At 24.4% G+C, this 13,159-nt stretch overlaps 1 protein-coding gene across 5 annotated transcripts; it reads right to left on the bottom strand.

Annotated features, from left to right (window-relative positions):
- Nucleotides 1-217: 217 nt before the first annotated feature.
- On the bottom strand, nt 218-12,594 carry LOC126903639 (cryptochrome-1). Of its 5 annotated transcripts, none has more exons than XM_050681967.1 (11): nt 12,209-12,594; nt 9,463-9,553; nt 7,087-7,239; nt 5,718-5,890; nt 5,470-5,631; nt 4,892-4,996; nt 4,479-4,723; nt 4,151-4,424; nt 1,607-1,854; nt 1,373-1,529; nt 218-549 (listed from the first exon to the last, which is right to left on the bottom strand). In XM_050681967.1, the coding sequence occupies exons 3-11, from the start codon at nt 7,208-7,210 to the stop codon at nt 391-393; spliced, it is 1,647 nt and encodes a 548-aa protein (XP_050537924.1). In that variant the 5' UTR covers nt 7,211-7,239; nt 9,463-9,553; nt 12,209-12,594; the 3' UTR covers nt 218-390. The 5 variants fall into 5 exon arrangements, with proteins under 5 accessions (XP_050537924.1, XP_050537925.1, XP_050537923.1 ...); XM_050681968.1 differs by lacking the exon at nt 12,209-12,594 and adding an exon at nt 10,475-10,557; XM_050681966.1 differs by lacking the exon at nt 9,463-9,553.
- Nucleotides 12,595-13,159: the final 565 nt, after the last annotated feature.

Consider the following 13,159-nt stretch of genomic DNA (forward strand, 5'->3'; position numbering starts at 1 on the left):
TAAATTTTGAGGAAAATTAAATTATTAATATTGATTGTATGGTTGATTGTATTTGATTTTATATGGTGTATCCAAGCGTTAATGGTAATTCGATTTTTATTTGTATAAATATAATAAATTAAAACATGGGAGTTATTCCGACAAATAATAAATCATTAAAAATAACACAAAAATTATTTGTTTTAAAAACAAAAAATTAAATTGAAATAAATCTAAATTTAATTATTTAGTATACTTTATTTAAAAAAAATTGTCCAACAAATTCAATATTTAAAATACAACTAAAAATTTAAAATAATGAATTGATGTACATATATTTTATAATCATTAATACAAAAAAGTTTCATCTTAAAAAACAGTAGAATAATAAAAAATAAAAATTGCAACTTATTAATATATATTTGAATATTCACTATGCAAGTTCATACACAATTCTTCCATACAATCATTGCTTAAATACATGAATTTTTTTAATTCTGTCGTATTTGATGGACGACAATGAGGAATACTGTTTTCGTTCATCAGTGAAGATCTTAATTCTTGCATTTTCTAATAAAAAAAAATATACAAAATAACCATGTGTGAATTTTGAATTTTATCGGTTGTCTTTTAACGTAAACCTAATTAAATATGCCACACATATAACTACATCGTGTCGTTTTTTTCAAAATAACACAGTTCATTTTTATGGGAAATAAATAGTTGAAGAATATTTAATTACATATTGAATGGTTTTGCAAAATATCTAATTATTCTAATGAATAAAACATAATATTTGATAACTATAATAATATATTAATCAATGAAAATATTGTTGAAAATTAATCGAACAATTGAGTAACTGCTATAGAATATTTCATCGTTTCAATATTTTTATAAAATAACATATGGTAAATTGAATTTTATATTAAACACAACTAGCATAAAATAATTATTATAATTATATATATTTAGTAGAGTAACTTATTAATATTAATAAATTTTTATATAACTCATTATTATTGTAAAAAATATCAAAATATTTTTTATTTATTAAAATATAACATAAATAAAATGTACTATTTATACGTACTACTTTATGCCCCCTCAAAAATCAAATAATAATTAATTATGAATTACTTATTATTCAATAAACTTTATAATCAAATACAACCTGCAATTTTGAAAGATAAGATCATTACTAGCTTGTCCTACGAGCCTGTCCTTAGCTTGGTATTTTTAAAAATTAGGAAGCAAAAAACGAATATAACTATTGTATTCTTTACTATAAAAGCAAAAAAAACGAATAAACCTTTTTATAGCCTTATATTTGGATATACAAAGCCCAATCTATATACAATTCAAAACTATACAAAAAATAAAACATTTTTACCTTTCTATTTTCACAAGATGCATTTTGGTGGTCAACTATACGGTGAGGATAATCTTTGCCAATAATGCATCCCACTTTTTTTTGAATTTCTATTGGACACTTCCATGGTTCGAATAAATATTTATCTGGCAACTTTCTTAACTCTGGCACATAACGCCTTTTACATGCAAAAATGTATCTCAAATGATCATTTATATTTATTTACAATTATATTTTATGGACAATCATTTTTACCTTACATACTCGCCTGTAGGATCTAGTCGCTTTCCATAGCTAACAGGACATACGCATAATGGACAATCTAAAATCTGTTCAAACGTAGAACTGGAAACCCAAATCCAATTACCCGAACAAACGGCCCAATCACCATCTAATAAGAACTTAATAAAGTGTTTAAACCCTTCAGTCCAACTTATCCAAAGATCTCCTCTAGTCAAGAAACAAGCCACTGAATTTCTTACTACATGGTGGATCCAACCTTCCTATAAAAAATATGTAAAATAAAACCTTAAAAAATTTATTTTTTAACGAGTATACATTTTTTTAATGGTCCAATAAAATGAAATATTTTTTTTCATTAAATTTGAAAAAATATAAAACAAAATTCGTGAACATAATCTATTTAAGCAATAGCAAAGAATAATTTCTAACTCAATGATTTTTATTGCGTTTCAATATTATCACAAAATGAATCGTTTTTTTGTCATTAAAAACAAATAAGAATAATGTAAGATAAATATTTTATGTGTTTTTTTCTGTTATCGAATCATTTATTTGGGTAATATAAATTATATAAACTATTTATTGAATAATATAAGAACTAAAAAAATATGCTATTATCGTGGATTAAATTTCAAGGTTCATATTATACATAAACGTGACTAACTAATTTATTTAACATTAATTTTTTTAATTAACATATTTATTAATTCAACACGTTTATTTACGGTTCAAAATAAAAAACGGTAGCACAGTGGGGTCGCGGCATAGTGGAGACATTGCATAGTTGGGTTCAGTCTAGATTTAATCTGACAGTGATTAAAATCACTATCATAAGAAACGCTTCGATGCAAATCTGTAGATAGTGTTTAATTTTAAAAAATTGATGGATAATTGCAAAAGCAACATCAACTTCTATTAAAATAAAATACAAAACCCATAATTATCATACAAAAATAGTATATTTTTCAATATGGTAGCCATTTGCGTATAGAAGATAGATCGTCGGGACAAATTTTTTTTTTTCATTTTGTAGTACATAAAATAAGCTTTAATTTTATATATGTTTAAAGGACGCAGTATTTCCGGAACATTTTCAAAAATTAAGTTGAAAAAGTTATTTTTTGTAAAAAAGTTACTATTTTAAATCCTCCCAGTGAGCAGAATAAGTGTTAGATTTTCAAAAAAAATTATATCAAATGAAAGGGAAATATCTAAGGTTTCAATACAAAAAAATATTATTTTTATTTGTTCATTTTTGAAAAAGTTATGGCAGTTTTAAGTACAAAAAACATCCCGATAAAATGTAATTTTTATCGCAAACATTACATTTTTTTTTAAATTTTCGACAGCCATTTGCACATAGAAGATAAGATGTCGGGACAAATTTTTTTTTTTCATTTGATAGTATATAACATAACCTTTGATTTGATATATGTTTAAAGGACGCAGTATTTCCGGAACATTTTCAAAAGTTCAGTTGAAAAAGATCTATGTTTTTTACAATATTTTAAGTTTTGAACGCCCCCTATATAAGGGGAAATTGTCCAATTTTAATAAAAAGTATGTCAAATGAAAGATGTACTTATAATGTATTTAGAAAAAAAAAATTTGTGCTGATATATACATTTTTCAAAAAGTTATAGCATTTTTAAGTTGAAAATTTAAAATCGAAAATCGAAAATTTTAACACAAAAATAGTGTTTTTTTAACTACGGCAGCCGTTTAAATGTAGAAAAAAAAGTGTCGGGACAAATTTTTTTTTTTCATTTTGTAGTACATAAAATAAGCTTTAATTTGATATATGTTTAAAGGACGCAGTCTTTCCGGAACATTTTCAAAAATTAAGTTGAAAAAATTAATTTTTGTAAAAAAGTTGCCATTTTAAATCCCCCCCAATGAGCAGGTTAAGTGATAGATTTTCAAAAAAATGATATCAAATGAAAGGTAAATATCTAAGGTTTTAGTATAAAAAAAAATTATGTTGATTTGTTGATTTTTCAAAAAGTTATGGAAGTTTTAAGAAAAAAAAGTGAAAAAATTTCGAAAATTAGCGATTTTTAAATTTGTAATTTTTTTGGATATTTCCCCCATTTGCGGGGAACGAGGGAATTTTTTTCAATTTTTAAGGGTAATGTCTTCAACTAGATACGATTTGTGATCTTTTGACGTATTTTTGAAAGAAATCGGTCCAGTGAGAGCTGAGAAAAAGTGGCAACAGACATAAAAAAAAAAAAAAACACATCATAGTAAAATTAATACCTTCTCCGCTTCGCATCGAAGCTAAAAAATTAATATACGATTATGTTTAGTATCTATTAAAAGAGATGTTTTATTGTATTTTTTACTATTAAATACTGCGAAAAAAAATACGGTTGACAATTTTTGTATAGTTAAATCAATCATATTCTTGTTACTTAAACAAATTATTTTTTTGCTTGATCAATTTTTAATTTTACAAACAAAGAATTTATCAGCTGTACATTAACAATAAATTTGTGCATTTTTCTAAAGTTTTTTTATATTGTATGAAATTTTTACTTAGTTTTTAATATTTACTTGTAAAAGTTGTCTCATTCCAGCATCAATAAATGGATAACCTGTTTTACCATATTTCCAGCAATTTAAATGCATTCTGTTTTTTTCTAATTCTAAATCTCCCCATGGTATTTTTATACAAGCTGGATTATTTTCTATTTGGTCAAATTGATCGTTATCAACAGACATCACATAAAAATAATCCCTCCAAATTAACTGGCTCGTAGCACTGTGTTGTGGTAATAAATCTTCTTCGAATGTTTGCATGAATAGTTTTGACAACTCCCAATAAAATCTATACATAGACACATTATTAATTAAACGTTTTCATTTTTCTCGCCATTATTACTTTCGTATAGATAAACATCCCAAACGTAAAGCAGCACTCATACTTGATGGTGGTCCTAATAAATCAGGATTGACTTGATTAGGTAAGTAAAATCCATTGATGAAAGCTTCTTTTTCAAATTCAAGGCGAACCATAAGTTGTTCCAAAGCTTTAGTTTCACCGCCATACAAACGGTTATGTGAACTATGAATTTCGGGTACTTCAGGATACATATTGAAATATTCTGGACTTGGATTATTCAAAGCCTTTATATATTTTATTTTGTAATAAAAAAACAAATTAAATGGTAAAATGGGCGTTTTTTTTAAATTTTATTTGTGTATTATAAAAAATAACGTTTTATTGTTCAATGTAGATAAAAGTAGTTAATCTTAAATTATTGAATTTAAATTATTTAAATTGAAATTATTAACCTTAAATTTTTTTAAAACACTTGTTGGAAGTTCTGCAAAATTTACTGATAACCAATCAACATGAGGTACTGGTCTAGGAGGATTTCCAATTTTACTTGTAATACTCTAAAAACATGTTCTAATTTTAATAATTGTATATGAACCAAAATATACAAATATATAGGAGATACTAAAATTGTTTAATAAACTGAACATTTTTTTTTAATAAATATATAATGATGAAAACGCGCACTGAATTTAACCACAATAAGAATAACTAAGTAAATAACAAGAAAAAACGTTTAATACTTCCACCTATTATATTTACAGTACCACAGAGGCAGTTGTAAATAAGAGTTAAGCTCCTTCAAAATTGAAATCATAATATTTTTATCTACCCTGATAACATTTTTATTTAAATAATGTTATACTATTGTTATAAAAATATTTTTATAATATTATTTTTTAAAATTGCTATCTGGGTAATAATTTATGTTTAGTTTATAATATTAAACTTATTCATTACTACGGGGCTTATCAACTAGGGGAATGTCCTAGACGATACAGTAGTTTCGCCTATACAATTAATTAATACTCACAAGAAAGTTTTCAAACGTTAAAGGAGCAACCCCACCATTGTTTTGAATGATAAGTTTAGGATCCCATAATGTATGAGAAACTTTTTCTATACACTCAATATTATTTTCTCGGGAAAAACGTTTAACTGCATCATCTCTCTTTTTCCAAATGGGTTCACAGTCCTATAAGTTTAAATGGTGTGTAATTCGTTTAACATGAAATATTAGTTATTTTTAAATAATAATATTTTACTTTAATAAATATTCACCTGTTCAAATGATATTAAATTTAAGCCAACTTCATTTTTTATTTTTTCAAAGATATCCACAGGATTTCCTTGTAATATATATAAGCATCCTCCGCGCAATTTTAAATTATCATCAAGATCTTTTAAACTTTCAAGAAGAAAACGCATTCGATTGTAACCAATTTGTTGGTCACCTAAATTAAAAAGTTAAAATTAATTTCAATAACAATTAAATGTATCTCCCATAAAATTTTATATAGTACAGAATATACTTTATTACTTTTATTTTAGTATACTCAGATACTTTCTGTCGATTTTTTTCAAATGTGTTTATAATACAAAATTTGTTGATATATTTAATCAAGTTAATTGTTATATATATCTTTTGTTTGAACTTTGGCTTTATAATCAGCTTACTGTTAAAATGTACTTTTTTCGCTTTGAACTTATTTTTTTTATGTCCATGAAGAGAATTATATTAGGATACGATTTTGCATTTGCGTATAACAATATATTTTGTATGTTATATCAAGGAATGTTTGATAAATTTTACATAAATTTCATGACAGTTATACAAGTTTGTACATTCATAATCAGAATAATACAGTATTATTAATCCTATTTATTTCATTTATGATGATAAGTGCATGATTTAATCGTAAAAATTGGGATCCATCTATGACAACTATGCTGTCCAAAAAACATATCAAATCACAGTAACCCATATTCTTATCAAAATTGAATTTTCTACAAATTACCAGTAATAATAACCTGATGTATTTTTTTGTAATTATTCTATAATATTAATTCAATGATTATAATTAGAATATTATTAAGTATTGTGTATACAATGGGGCGTATTTAAGGGGATATGGGCGATTGACCCCCTTAAACTAGCACTATCGATATATTTTTTTAGGCAACTTCTAAGAAATATGGACCTAATGACCTTTTAATTGATCATCACTTTGATTTTTAGCAAAGAAAATTCTATAACATATTTACCAAAGTAAAAAAAAAATAAATAAATACTCTCCTAAAATAATTTCTGAAAACGCTCAAAGGGAAATACCTCATTAACAAACGTGAACGTTATACCCAATACATTTTACTACATTCTCTTTTTGAATTTTCCTAATTTTAATAATTAAATTTTTAATATATTTTTGTTACACTGTTTCTGATGTAATATTTTACCTGCAAAGAACTTATTGTGCCCAGGGTAGCCAGGTACACCTACCGGAATCAATTATTATTTTTAAGTAATATTAAAAAAAAAAAAATCAAATTTCATTCACAACTTATAATACGATAAAATTTTGGAAATGTTGTAAGGGTGCTATGGTATCATAAGTGCTTATATACTAATTAAACCATTCTGATAATTTACCTTCTATTTTTCCATCAAAAATGTAAAGAGTAATTAGTTTATTTGTCTTTTTTGCTGCTTCGACTAGAGCAGGGTTATCATGCAATCTGAGACCATGTCTATACCAATGTATACCTATTGACATGATTATCCTCGTTATTCAAGTGGTTTAGCCTGTAAAAAAAAAAAAATTAACACTCAAATATTATAATATATATATATATATACGGTTATATAAGTTACAGTTTTATAAAAATTGCCTACGATAAATGAAATAAATATTGTTAAGTTACTTAAAAATGATTAAATATTTTAACTGAGACATATTTATGAAAAACTCAAAACATTAGATTTATAGCAAACACGAAATAACACTAATGTAAATGATTCGAACGAAAAACTATGAAAACGATGTCCTGTTTATACTTCAGTTATACTAGTATCTTGATGGCATTTTTTCTTTTTGATTTAACATATAAATATCTATAATATTTTTTTACCTAAGTAATTGACGTTTATGCACGATATCAGTTTTGATTTTCTGAGATAAGATGGGCGGTCGTTAATTCCTTATATATAAATTGTGAATACATGTGAAAAGTTAAAAAATTCGGCGCAGGAGTACAGCAGGATAGTGAACACGCGCGTGACAATGTGACACGTGGCCTAGGGGTTGAGAGAGGGGAAACGTTGGTCACGTGTTGAATAACATACGTCGATTTCTGCAGTTTCCATACAGTACGTAGAATTGTATTGACGTAACTACACATTCAGCTAATTATTTAATTATCTACACCCTATTCTTACAATATACTCATAGATTGTAAAGTCAATTAATTAATAATTTGTAGGGTTTCAAAAGTAATTCTTATTGAAACCCCTAACAGTTTGATAAATTTTTAAAGGTTTTATATTAGATGTATAGATTGAAACTTAAAAAAGATTTCTCCCAAAAAAATAACGCGTGTTTACATTTATAGTATCAATGTCAGTCTTGTAAATTATTTGATTTTTAATATTACGGTATTCTGATTACTTGAGGAAACATAATACATTTTCTCAATATTTGAATATATTATAATATAATAATTATTCTAAGTATTTTTTTGTCATTATATTTTATAATTGATTACTTTAAGTCCATTATTAATAAATCTAATAGTATTTAATCATTTAAACCAAAATTAAAAAGAAAATTATTGTTGAGGATTTTTGAATTTTGCTCGTGTGAATAACACTGCTTAACATTTACCGATATTTGAGAAAAAATAGAAGGCCAGTAATATAATATTTAATTTTAATATGTTATAAATATTATAAAGAATTTTTATAAAATTTTTATTTTATAACTGTAATTATTTTTCAATTATTTTCAAATTATTAGATTAATTTTTCAAGTATTCAAAAATAGTTTTTAAATATATATATTTTTACTAATATTCAAACACGTATTGTAAATATTTTATCGACGATTTATTCGAATACTAAATACGAATATAAAAAAAGTATTTTTTTTGAGACTACCCAATGTTTTACGACCTAAATCATTTTTGAAGTAGACAATGATTGTCTGTAACAGATTGTGTATACTTATAAAAAAGGAATTACTAGTAATAAGTGAGTAATTTTTAAATTTTACAATATTCTTTCGATGTTTAAGTAAAAGATATTTGATCAAAGATTAATAAGCATAATTTTACTTAATTTGTCCAATTTATTTCTCTGTAATATCTTTAAGTTTCAACTAAATGGACTACCGCTAAGCATAAATTTGAGAAAGGTTAATGCCTTAGCCCCATAAAAACTTGTAAAACCCCAAAAATTTAGAATATTAAATTTATTATAATATTAAAATATATTTTAAGGTAGGGAAAAAATTAAATAACGCTCAATTTTTTGTTCGTTTGGAGTTTATAGTCTTATATTCAAAATTTATTAATTTTATTTAAGTTGTGATGTAAAATGTAAAAAAAAAATTTAATTTAAAATCTACCCCAACAAAATGCATTCTAAATTAAAGGCTTTTTTACCCAAAAAAGGCAGAATTACAAGAAAAGTAGTTAAATTGAGGTAAACAAAGCTGGGCAGAGATTTTATTAATACATATTTTTACATATTTTGAGGTATAAAAAACAATGTTATGGTTACCCCAACACAGGAAGTAACATTTTTGATAATCAGTTCAATTATTTGAGACAAATTTAATTATTTGGGCGAACATTGAGAGATCCTAATTTTATAAGCCCCAAAATTTTTTGTAATTATAATAATTTAATAGATTTATCATAAATACATTCGCATAACTATGGTTACAAGAACTATATTCGACAATTTTTATTAAAATATCAAAAAAATGAAAAAAAAAAATTTAATTGTTAGTAACCATGGCCGTGGTACCTTCTCAGTATTCAACCGGACATCCGTCTATCGGTCGTAGGCACAAAGATCACCGAACCACTGTGCTACAGCACAGTGGGCCATTCCGTTCCTGGAAATAAATTAATACTTTGAAGACTTGTTTTATAGTAGACTACTTTTTATTGTCAACAAAATTACAATTGGCCCAAATAGTATTCAATTGCTAGCCTATTTTGAATGCTTTTTATAAAAAAAAATGTTGAAATCAAACACCAGTAATAACTTCTTGGCCAATTCAATGTTTTTATTTAATACATTTTTATAACATGGAGAAGAACTTGTTGATATACAATGCTTATTAAACAATAACCCTAATACTGCATATTTATTTAAATAATGTTATAAAAATGTTTTAAGACATTATTTTTTTAAATTTCTATCTATAGTTGATCATATAATATATTTTTTTAAACAAAAGCATTTTACTACCCCTTCACAAAATTGGAAACAAATTTAACATGTGTTTCTCAAAATTCTATTCAATAGTGTTTTAAAAATTGTTCAGTAATTATCCATTTAAAAATAGCTTTAAAAAAAAAATTCCATGTCTTCATACATGACGCAAATGAGAGAAAATAGTTACATTGGTAACAAATAAAATTTAAGTTGTCAAATTAAAAAAAAAAAATGCAATAAAAACATTTTCATTATTCGAGTTTTGAACCACCTACTTTTCGGTTCAGAAGTAGATAACTCACCATCATGCTCACAACTATATGTAGTGCAAGGAAAAAATATTTATATTTAAGCAAGATGACTTTAATTGATTTAAAAAATGATTTAATGCCCGCTCAAGCACATGGGATAAAAATATTATAAATAAAATTCAAATACAAAACTACCCCAATATTACTAATACAAAAGTACCTCATGTTATATTTAATTAATAATGTAGTATAAAATGTATTAGTTAATTTAAATTATTTTAAATTAAATAGATACGAAAATAGAAAACAATATTTTAAAATTAAATATTGAACATTTTACTTACGATTTTTAAAAATTGTACTTGAAAAAAACTTGCCAAATAAAATTATTAATCGAAAAAAGTAAAAAAATTCTTTTAAACTAATTTACAGTCAGAACTGGCTGATAAAACAGTATTATGTATAAAACAGTGTAGCCAATACATTTTTCTTTTTTTTTTTAATAATTTTCAAAGTAACCATAACAATGTTATTAGCATAAAAACAAATGTACCTGCATTCAAATCTGCATTCTAGTTACCTAAATAATAATGCTCTACTAGTACTATGTTAAAATGCATTGATGCATTGTAAAATTATAACAGTACATGAGTGAAATGTTACAACATTAAATTATATAGCGCAATATTAAATCATTATATTACAGTATATTATTGTAATTCTATAATATTAAAGAGAAAATAGATCATAATTGGATGCATTTTTATATATAATAAATTATAAAATATAATTTGGCTAAAGATAAGGTACGAGTTTTCTTATTGTATTAATAGACACTTCTCAAGCTCACTCCTCCTCTCATCAAGGTATAAAAATGTTAATAATTTGAAATTACTGATCTATAATTGTAATCGACCAGTTACATTTTCTTAATTATATCATTATCTATTAAATAAGCTAGTTAATTATATATGTTGCCTTAAAAAAAATAAAATTAGCTAAAATACAATTAAAATAAAATAAAATAGTTAGCTCAATATTTATGTTAATAATTTTATAATGTACAAGGGATGAGCATCGAAAATATTTATTAATTGGTAAATTGAGAAAAATATGTAACTAAAAGATATCAAAAATAAAATTCTCAATATTGTATTTATTTTTTGATAAATTAAAGGGTCACCGATAAAAGAGTCACCTTGTATAAATCAATGTTTAAATGAAATATACACATTTTTTTATTATTCAAAGGTCAGCAATTTGCTTGATAAAATCTAAATGAGAGTTTGGGTCTAGTTTTTTCAACGAATAAAAAATATACGTTAATATAAAAATGATATACATAATACAAAAGTAATATAAGTTCATTGTAGTTTATAATATTATATAATATTAGTTTTTATATATATATTAAGATTGGAGTATAAGTAAATTGCCCTTGCGTATTTAGTAATTAAAAAAAAACATAACCAATGCATTTGGTATACACAATGATTCATATAGAGTTTTGATTATAAAATAGAAATTACAAAAGAGCACTTTTAGTTATGAGAGTAATTCTTTTAAATAAAGTAAAAGGTAATTAATTTTGTCTTTCTTATTTGACTTTAATTATCATACTTGCATGCCGGGTATGCAATGTTGCAAGACATATGGGATATATACATAGCGTGGGAACCACTATTTTTTAAATTATGGTAAGGAGAAGAGGGATACGATCAGCTCACGGCCCTCAGCTTAATTGTTGCAGCTAGCATACACGTAACTTGTTTATAATTTATAATTAAATTAAACTAGAAATTTATCACTCTTAATTAAACATTTTATTAGTTCTTACAAGTAAACTGACAAAAAAATTTTATGGAGAAAGAAAGGTAAATAATAATTGTAATAAAATGTAAAATCGTTTATTACAACAAATGTTTAAAATGAATAAATAAGGTATTCATTTTAACACGTTGTATGGAATATAATTAGCAAACTAAAAGCAAATATTTAAAAATAATGGTAAAAAATAACAAAATTTCAATTTGATATAAATCTTGTAAAATTTGTAAAAGACTTTTATTTTAACTTACCCTCTAAAAAAATACTTGAGAAAAATCAATTGTTATCAGTAGTAATATATTGGTAATTAGAAGTATCGAAGTGTAGTTCATATTGAAGTTAGTCGTTGCACTTATTTAAAATTATTTTATTATCGTTTATCAAATTATTTTTGTATCTTTTTATTATTATAACTATACACATATCATTAAGCAAACTATTTATTTAACGCGTCCAGTATAATTAATTAAGTCAACTGCAATATTAAGTATACGATATACTTATATCAGTTCATAATGTTTACGGTTTTACATTTTATTCAATAATAATTAAAAGAAAGTAAGCCTATTTACTGTTTATATCGTCTTAATGTCTACACTTAATCGTATCATTACGCGCACTATACTACCACTAAAATAAATGCTTGTAGTATTCTACAAGAATAAATAAATATTCCAAGTTATTTGGCCTTGGAGTAAACTAGTGTGATTAAAATACGAGTTCAAGGTGTAAATATTTATTCACAAACATTTAGCAAATATGACGGGCCAATTATAGTTAGAAGATCAGAGATAGAAAATTGTAATGTTTTTGAACGTTACAAAATGATATTCAAATACTCATTTAAAACTTGAAAAAAATACCTGATAACTTATCGTAAAATAGAAAAATTGCGCACATCAATGATAAATGAGTAACAATAAGTTAACTACTATTTATATATTATTATTTAAACGAAGAGTAAAGTTGAACTAAAATAAAAAAATGTAACAATTAAATGTAAACATTTTTATGGCATTATTTTGTTTTAATATGTTATATGAATTTCATATTACACACATTGGTTATTATTATGCATTTAATACGATATACATTGTACAATGACCAAACCAGTTTCTAAAATGGCCTTAAAAATTGTATTAACTGTACTACAAATATGTTGAAAAATCTACCTAATTGAGTATAGTTTTAGAATTCATTTT

Source organism: Daktulosphaira vitifoliae, unplaced genomic scaffold (assembly GCF_025091365.1).
Source record: "Daktulosphaira vitifoliae isolate Bord-2020 unplaced genomic scaffold, ASM2509136v1 Scaffold_4, whole genome shotgun sequence".
Lineage (NCBI taxonomy): Eukaryota > Metazoa > Arthropoda > Insecta > Hemiptera > Phylloxeridae > Daktulosphaira > Daktulosphaira vitifoliae.